At 57.2% G+C, this 8,859-nt stretch overlaps 1 protein-coding gene across 2 annotated transcripts; it reads left to right on the top strand.

The window, feature by feature from the left end:
* Window positions 1–543: 543 nt before the first annotated feature.
* Window positions 544–4,061, top strand: LOC310891934 (uncharacterized protein). 2 transcript variants are annotated; one of them, XM_083854151.1, is made up of 6 exons: window positions 693–910; window positions 1,161–1,331; window positions 1,906–2,202; window positions 2,568–2,909; window positions 3,514–3,618; window positions 3,691–4,061. In XM_083854151.1, the coding sequence occupies exons 3-6, from the start codon at window positions 2,103–2,105 to the stop codon at window positions 3,789–3,791; spliced, it is 648 nt and encodes a 215-aa protein (XP_083710277.1). In that variant the 5' UTR covers window positions 693–910; window positions 1,161–1,331; window positions 1,906–2,102; the 3' UTR covers window positions 3,792–4,061. The 2 variants fall into 2 exon arrangements, with proteins under 2 accessions (XP_083710276.1, XP_083710277.1); XM_083854150.1 differs by lacking the exon at window positions 1,161–1,331 and having other exon boundaries at window positions 544–910.
* Window positions 4,062–8,859: the final 4,798 nt, after the last annotated feature.

The raw sequence follows: 8,859 nt of genomic DNA, 5'->3' as shown, positions 1-8,859 counted from the left end.
GCAAGGCGCTCTTGAGTGGAAGGGAGAGACGAGTGCCGTGGAGCAGTCCCCCGATTCTCCCATCAAAAAGTGCCCCCATTCCGAAGCCTTTGGGTACACCTGAACTCCCCTGGGGAGCCTTTATGCAACCCCACACAACAGGACTCTGCGCCTTCTCTCTCTCCAGACCCTAACCCTAATTAAGGCCCCCCCCATAGCCACTAAGACCCCCCCCCCCAAGCCATTAAGGATCCTCCCTGGGACCCCCCCAACCCCCCCCCCAGGATATTAACCCTAACCCTAATTACGCCCCTAATTAAGCCTCCCAACCCAAGCCTTTGGGTAGACCTGATCTCCCTTTGGGAGCCTTTACACAGCCCCACACACAACAGGACTCTGCGCCTTCTTTCTGAACAACCCCGACCCTAACCCTAATTACGCCCCTAATGAAGCCTCCCAGCAGCAGCCTTTGGGTAGACCTGATCTCGCTTTGGGAGCCTTTACACAGCCCCACACACAACGGGACTCTGCGCCTCCTCTCTCCAAACAACCCCGACCCTAACCCTAATTACGCCCCTAATGAAGCCTCCCAGCAGCAGCCTTTGGGTAGACCTGCTGTCCCTTTCTCCTCCCCCCCCGAACCACATCTCCCAGCACCCCCCGGCGGGCCGTTCCCTCCCAGCTCCCCCCGTTTCCACCCCGTTTCGTCGCCCTGACGCCATCTCCCCGCGCCATGAAGCCTCCCCCCCGGCCCCGCCTGGTCCCGGCCCGCTTCGCCGAGGCCCCGGCGGGGAGGCCCCGGGCCGCGGCCTGGTCGCTGCGGGAGAAGCGATCGCTGCTGGCGGCGCTGCGGGCCCAGGCCGCCCTCGGCCTCCCGGAGCTCCAGGCCCGGCCGCTGCGGGAGAGCCTCCCCCGGCGGAGCGAGGCCGAGGTGGGCCCGGGGGGGGGCTTAAAATCCATGGGGGGGGCCTTAATATCCCAGGGGTTCCTTAATATCCCGGGGGGGGGGAAGGGGGCTTAATGCCCGGGGGGGGGTCCTTAATATGCTTGGGGGGGTCTCAGGGAGGGTCCTTAATGGCTTGGGGGGGGGGAGTCTTAGTAATCTGGGGGGGGGGGGGGGGGCCTTAACATCGCCAGATGGTCTCCGAGGAAGGTAACTCCTCTGGGGTCTCCTTAAACAGGGGCTGAGCTGCTGGGGGCACGGCTGGATTTGGGGTCCCACAGGTGTGACTGTCTGGGAGACCCTCAGCCTCATTCCCCCTCCCCATAACAACCCAGTGGTGAAATTGGGTGCTGGGGATTTTTCGTTATCTCACTTTGTTGAGGTCCTGCCTCGTGTCAACACACTGGTGGTGAGTGGAAACCCCTTGAGACCCAACCCCTTCCCGGCCCTCTCCTTCCCACACCTGCTCCTCCTATTTTGGGTGTGGGTCAATGGTATTTTTGTAGGGTTTGCAGCTGGGGGCAGGTAGGGAGGTGGAGACCAAACGTGTTTTCCCAGTGGCTGCTGTGGAGGAGCATCAGCGACGGGTTTTACCCTTCACCCTTAGCCTTTTCAACCCCCCTTCCCCATTTCCTATTTTCATAAATTACCAAGTTGCAGCAAAAAAAAATAAAATTGCTTGAAAGCACATTAAGGACATTTCTGCCGGCATGGCAAAGCTGCCCAGGGTGTGGAAAGGGTTTTTGCAGTCTCCTTTCTTTCATCACTTCCCGCAGCGGGACGCAACCTTGTGCTGAATCCCAAGGAGATAAAATGAGTCCTAGCCCAGAGACATTTCTGCTTTACGAGGTCCCCTCTGTGCTTTATTGTATTCCTTGAAATGAAAGCCAGTTTCTTTTATTTGCGTGGAGTTAGTCCCTTCTGCCTCTGCTCCTTGCACCTCACCTCCGTCCCCCCTGCCTGTCTCCCTCTCTATCCCCCAGCCGCAGTCCCTGCCCCGACCCTCTGGGTGCTGCAGGGACAGAAGGAATATTTCTTTGGAGACGCTGTCACGCTGGTGTGCACCACTCCCCCCAGCATCACTGGGAAGCTGACGTACCAAATTTTTGGCGAGGCTGGCTGGGCAGTTTCAGGATTTAGCTCGACGAATAACTACACGTTTGAGTTCGTCCTCTCCCGAATGCAACACAGGGGGCCGCATTTCTGCAGCTATTCCCTCAAGCAAGGTCGGAAGCAGCTCATATCCCCAACCAGCGAAAAACTGGTGATCAAGATTGGAGGTGAGCTGTGTGATTTCTTTATCTTTCTCTCTGCTTTCTCCCTCCTCTCTGAGAACTATTCAGATGCCCAAACGTGGGTGTCAGCTATCGCCCCGCAATGTGACAACTCACCTGGAAATCAGGATTGGTGGGCTTTGTGGTTTAACCCAGCCCATCGCCAAAATCAGTAGGATTTCTGGGTGGAGGATTTATCTTTCTGGGACCAGCATGGTCTGGAAGGTGGCTGCCACTGGCGCTCTTCTCATGTCGTGGCAGGAAGCCTACAATCCCAAGCTTTGCTGCATGCAGTGGGAAGGCAAACAACTGGAGATCCGTTTGTGCTGTCCTTATTGCTACGTCTCCATTTATTCCTCCCCTTTTCTCAGACCACCTTCCCCAGCCCCTGCTGACGGTGGAGTCCCCGCTGGGAGAGGTGATGGCAGGAGATCTCCTGAGCATCATCTGTAAGGCCCCTGGAGACGCCACTGTACGGAGGTTTCACTTCTACAGGGATGGCCAAGAGGTCCTCCCTACGACAGAAGGCTCTGAGGACAATGCAGCAGATCACGGGGGCAATTTAAGGACTTCCATGGTCCTCCAGCTCCCACGTGCTGGTCCCCAACAGAGTGGAAACTTTACCTGCAAGTATGAGGAAAAAAAGCCTGAGAGGTGGATCCCGTCCTTCACAAGCCAAGCCGTGTCTATCAGTATAAATGCCCAAAAGAAAGGTGAGCTGGCCATCCATCCACCCACCTAACAATCTGTCAGTCCATCCACCACCAACCCACCCACCCATCCATCCATCCATCCAGTAACCAGCCCATTAAACCATCCCTCTCTCCATCTGTCCATCCGTCTGTCCCTCCCTCTCTCCATTTTTTCCTGAAACGATTCCATTCCAGTCCCTGTACGTTCCTCTCCAAACTAGCTGATTTTTGCACCGGGCAGCTGCTCTATCTATCCGATCACCATCCTTCTGTCCATGACTCAGCCCACCCAGTCTTGCACCCACCTCTCCCTCCCTCTCAGCCCTTCCATCACCCCAACCACCCCAAACAAGTATCGAGCATCCCTCTGTCCACCTTTATGGCTCAGCAGCCTCTCCTTGGCCTCCCGAGCCATTGTTCCCAAATTTCTCAGTGCCTCCTGCAGAGCCAAGCAAGCGGGGAAAGTCTTTGGGTGTTCAGCACTCAGGACCTGAGCAGAATGCCTGGAGACGGAGGGGTGGGGAAAGGGAAAGAGAGATGGTGGCGGAACGATGCTCACAGCCTTCCCTCCGTCAGCACGCATGAACTGTGTCTACATCTCCTAACCTGTCCCACCCTCTTGCAGGGAAGAGCTGCTTCCTTCTTCTACGGCTCCTGGTTGTGGGCGGCTGCTTCCTCACCATCAACAGCCTCATCCTCCTCTTCTTCTGGGCCCGGGGGAGAACCAAAGGTACACCCTGAGCTGAGGGGGGAATCGCCCCACCTTTGGGCTCCCCACCGCCCACCTCGCTCCTTCCCGCAGACGCCTCGTTCCTGTCTGGAGCCAGCCCTGCCGGGATCTCCCAGCTGCACGCCAGATCCCCACACACCCTTCAGGAGGAGAATAAGTATGAGGAACACTAATGAGAGGAAGATGCTGTGGGCGATTCCACCCCCTAAAGACCGCTCCCTGCTGAAGACGCATCCCAAAAGACTGGTGTGCAGCCAAACAGGTGCTCACCTGTGGGAAAACAAAGCAAGAAACGGTTCCTGGGAGGATGAAAGAAGTAGAAAGGGGTCGTTTCACGTGGTAGAGGGGAGGGAGGAGACATGGACGTTGTCGGGAAGGGTGATTGTGAAAGAGAAAATGAAGAAAGACCAGAAATAAAAATGGAAATTGTGAGGAAAAAGAAAGGAGTGAGAAAGGGTGAGAAATGAAATGGAGAGACAAACAGTGTGAGTGAAAAATGAAAGCATGGACAGAGGCTGAGACAGAGTGAGAGAGGGATGGGGAAGAAAAGGGATGCCAGGAGCATCGAGGAGGGCACGACGGTGGGAAGAGCAGGTTGGAGAGGTGAAGGAGAAGAAAAAAGGTGGAAGGAGAGCCCCCAAATCAGAACAAGCCCTTGTGCGTGTCATTAACTGGATGGCCACCGCTGTCACCTCGCCTGGTTGTCCCGGTGTGTTAGGGATGTTAGGGCATCCAGGGAGGGGTGGGAGAGCCGCTGCAGGTGGGGTGGGTGGCTGGGGGCTCTGGTGTTTGGGCTTTTGGAGGGGAATGTCCCATAGCCCATATACGTGGGAGCTGTGGGGCTGCAACAGGAGGATGCTGGAAATGCAGAGACTGGGAACGTGTGAAAATGTGGAGGTGGCATTTGAGCCCCTGGGGGTGGCGTACAGGGAACTGGGGGGATATTGGGGTGGGACGTTAAGGAGTGAGTGGTGGATATTTGGGGCATGTGCGGGGCTATGGGATATGGCATGCCACCAGCACTGGATATGAGGGGAATGCAGGGATGTGGGGAAGCTGCGTGATCAATACGGGAACCTGAGCTGATGGGGGCGCGCTGGGAAATCTGGCTATGGATGGCACTAAGGACAGGGGGCTTTGGGGATACGGCAGGCTGCTGGGGAGGGATATGGGGGCAGGAAGGAGATGGCGACCCTGCCGATGGGATACAGAGCGACTTTGGGGCAGTATGAGGCTGTGAGATATGAGGATAGCGGAACCGCTCTCTCCTGTCCTCCGCGGCCTTATCTCCACCTCGCAGCCTTCCTTCCCCTCCAGCCTCTTTCTGCCATGCCCTCAGCCCCCGGCAGCCAGCAGTGGATGAGAAAGAATCGATAGAGGGGAGGGAGCGTGCTGCCGGGCCATGAGGTCCCAACGCTGCTCCGTGACACCGGGAGGGCTGCGAGGTCACAATACCTCTCGGTGATGCAGTGCTGGGCCGTGACATCCCGACACCCCATTGTGACGCTGGGCCAGCCCACAGGCACTGCTCCGCACCGGTCCTGACAGCAGCAGTAGCTGCAGCTGCAGCGGCGGTGGTGGAAGCATGGTGCGAGTGTGGGGAGCCACGGCCCCTGCCTGCGTCCTCTTCCTCCTGCTGGTGGCCCTGTGTGCCCGGGGTGCCCAGGCTGCGCCATGGCGACCACCGGGAGCAGGTGGGTGGGCAGGGCCGGGGCCAACACCAAACCCTGGGCGGCATGGTGCTGCGCGGCACGCGTATGGATGGAGGGGACGGGGACGGGATGGCAGCAGGGCCCGGCGGGCACCGCGGGCAGGGGGCAGGCAGGAGGCAGAAGCCCCGCAGGGTGGCACGGTGGGGCCGTGGCTGCTGCGGGGTTGTTTCCTGCCGGGGGGGCCGGGAGCGGCGCTGGGGCCGAGAAGCCCGGGTCTGAGCCCCTGTGGGGCTGAGGCCGCTGGCCCCTCTTGGGAAATTTCCACCTGCATCTTTGTCCCGTGACATTGCCTCAGCCCCCTCAGTCACTGCAGGGTGCTGGGGAAGAGGGAGAGCACAGCATGCCATGGCAACGTCTCTCATCTCTGCTTGATTTTAGATGATGACGGTGTTGCTTCTCCATATCCAGCTTCTCAGCTGGATCATGGTTTGGAGCCTCAGGAGGATCCCCGAGGTACGTTGCGAGTGTGCTTCCTTGAAGGAAGATGGCTAATGGGCTGTAATAGTTTATTCGGGGTCTTCCAAGCGCGTTTGTGCCGTGAGGGGGCTTGCACAAATGAGCCCTGAATATTTCTTCACTTGGAGAGATGCCACCCCTGCCCCTCTCCACAGAGAGGGAAGAACCCAGGCTTTTCTTCCTGCTTGGGCCATGTCATTACCTGAGCCCCAGCCAGTGCCTCCCGGTCACTGAGGAAGAGGCAGGCCCCAAGAGGCAATGGAAGCTCCCCTTACCTGTGTCTGATCCCACTTGTGCCCACAGGCAGTACTGGTCAAGTGCCTCCATGGAATCCTGCTCCTGAGCCTGCCAGTATGGGTCCCACAGGTGGTAAGTTGTCCGTGTTCATTTCCTTGCTGTTTGTTAAGGGTTTGTTGAGCTAGCTCAGCAAGGGTTCAGCTGCTCACTGGCCAGGGGGCTTCTCCATGACAAACATGGATGATCATTTTTCCCGGGGTCTGCACGCTCCCCCTGCAGTGGGGTCTTCCTTTGTGTCCAGCAGAGATCTTCCCGTAAGAAACACCTGAGGGGCCACATCTTTGGCGGCGTGGTCCCTGCGGGGTGTTGCGCACAGCCTGGAGAGAGGATTTGGGAAGAGGCCAAGAGGGAGCCTCCAGCTCAGCAGGCCCCTTTGCGGCTTTGGAAATCCTGGCTCGTGTCTGGGTCCCACATCCTTGCCTGAGCCCCCTCCAGTCGCTGCAGGTCACTAAGGAAGAGGTAGATCACACCATGCACGGGGAATGTTTCTCTTCTGTGCTTGATTGCAGCAGTTCTCGTAGGCTCTGGCTACTCGACACCTCAGCCTGATGTGGACCACGAGCCTCAGGTTAATCTGCCAGGTAAGTCAGCGGAAGGCAGGAGCATCTAGGTGCTGCAGAGCCAGCAGGCACCTTGCGCTTGAGTTGAGACCTGGGGTGGGCACGGGGAGGGCCCTTCTCCGGGCAGCTCCACGCACGCTTAGTTTGTACCAGCACGGTGCCACTGCAGGCACCCAGCAACTGTTTGCAAGATGCTCTGGAGTGGCAGGGAGAGACGAGTGCCGTGGAGCAGTCCCCTCTTTGAACCGCATTCTCTGTCACTCTGGTCAGAAGGAGTATGTTGGCGTAGTTCACAGGAGGGACTCCACTTGTGTTTACAGATGGGACCAAAGGCGAAGGTGATCCAGGCTCCCAGACGGGTTCCAGGACTGAAGCTCTGGGAGATGGCCTGGGTAAGTTGTGGCTTTTGACTTCCTTTGAGAGCTGCCAGCTCAAAGCCCAAACGTCAGCCAGGCATCTCTGCAGGTGGGAGGGTACAGACCGGCACGTGTGTGTGCCCTGTCAAGGCACGAGCCCTGGTATGCTCTCCTACTGAGCTATTGATGTAGATGGCGCTGGGACAGAAACTTCTCACGGGGCTTTGGTTGCAGAAGTGTCCCCAGGGAGGGCTTTGCCAGACCCTCGGCTGCTTCCTGCGCTGGAGCCCAGCTGGTATCCCAGGGGTGGGAAGTCATTTCACTGACTTCACAAACTAAGCCCTGGTTCTCCAAATTGCACTGGTGCCAAAGTTAACTTCCTACTTTCTGTTCAGGTCCTCTAAGAGCAAAGGACAATGCTGAAATAAGAAAATCTTCCCCAACATCCCCTGACATCATAGAGGATCTCATAAAGGAGTTAGACGAGGCAGCACATGGTGGGTATATTTCACTCTGTCCGCCATAAGACTTGGGAAGGTGAGGTTCTAAATCCATGTGTGGACACACCGTAACCTGCACAGCAGGAAGGGATGGATCAGAGCGGAGACACTCAATTTCACACCTGGCAGGCACTGGTGAGCCTCAGAGAAGGCCGAGAGCCTCTGCTGCCGCTTGTGGGTCACGCCGTGTCCCAGGGGCAGCTGCTAGCCCAGCACTACCATAAGTGGTCCGAGCTGTTCCGTGCAAACATTGGTATCCAGCCAGCAGCAAAGGGCTTCTGCTGAACTTGTGTTCAGCTCCTGCACAGCGCTGCTTGCAGCTGGGCGAGTTCAAGGCAGGAGGCACAGCCCAAGCAGTCCTTGCTGTCTCATTTGCCGGGAGACACATGTCACTGCAGGGGAAAAGCACCCTTGGCGCTTACCTCAGTTTCAGCTGATTTAGCTGTCCAATTCTAGTTGGGTTTCAAATGACTTGGCTGTGCTTCTCCTCTTGTTTGGGGACTGTGGGCTCTTCCCTGATGCCCACAACTGTGCCCACAACATGGTTCAAGAGCTTGCGGCTCAGCCTGATGTGTGTGACTCTTGCCCTTCCCATGGGATGGAGTCAGCATGATGGGATGGACATGCTTCTCAGAAGGGCTGTTCCTGCCTCTGAACTGGATGCAGCTTTTTTCTGTCCTCTTTGAAGGCACGAATTGAGCAACATCTTGCAGTGTGCCAAAAATGCACTATGTGCGATGTGAACAAGAAGATCTCCTGCAATCTCCTGGTCTCGCAGCAGGCCAGATTTTGCTGTCTGTGCTGGTAGACTGCCAGGAGTCGAACACTTAGATTTTTCTTTGTGAATGACATGTTGTTTGGAGTAGTGAGTACCTCCCCCAGAAGCCCAGGCCGTAGCTTCTAAACTTTAGGGATGTCTTTTGAGAAGCACTACCTTTCAAAGATACCGTCCTCGAAAGGAGGAGCGGTTCCTTAGGGTCACACTGTCCGCTTTCTTTCTAAAGGGCTGGTTAGAGAGACTGTGCCGAAGAAGGTGCTTTGGCGAGGAAGCGGTCGCACGCTGCCGCTCCCTGGCAAAAGAACAGAGCCAGTGAAGTCAACTGCCCCACCAGGTAAAGGCTGTTTCTTGGTCATCCGCTGTCACCAACCAGAACCAGCATGCGTGTGCAGGTTCTTGCCCTGGTACCCGCTCTTGCAGCTCATGTCAGCAGCCAAACCCAAGAGTGTCAGTAGGCAGCAAGTGTTGCAGAGGAAGGCAGGAGTGGCTCCCTGAGGATGGCTGTCTTCCCCGGGCTGTGACAGCATGTGAGAGCAGTGCAGCGGAGAGACGCTCACAAAGCTCTGTGGCTGTGGCTAGAGA

Source organism: Anser anser, assembly GCF_964211835.1.
Source record: "Anser anser genome assembly, contig: HAP1_SCAFFOLD_506, whole genome shotgun sequence".
In the NCBI taxonomy this organism is placed as follows: Eukaryota; Metazoa; Chordata; class Aves; order Anseriformes; family Anatidae; genus Anser; species Anser anser.
Note: the sequence above shows the minus strand (reverse complement) of the source record. Positions and strands in the feature narration are given on the sequence as shown.

Bases quoted from the DNA above. Each gene is read 5' to 3' on its own strand.
- LOC310891934 (XM_083854150.1), top strand. From the start codon at position 559: ATGAAGCCTCCCAGCAGCAGCCTTTGGGTAGACCTGCTGTCCCTTTCT. The intron at 911-1,905 runs GTGGGCCCGGGG...TCTATCCCCCAG, and splicing joins CCCGGCGGAGCGAGGCCGAG to CCGCAGTCCCTGCCCCGACC. The intron at 3,619-3,690 runs GTACACCCTGAG...TCCTTCCCGCAG, and splicing joins GGCCCGGGGGAGAACCAAAG to ACGCCTCGTTCCTGTCTGGA.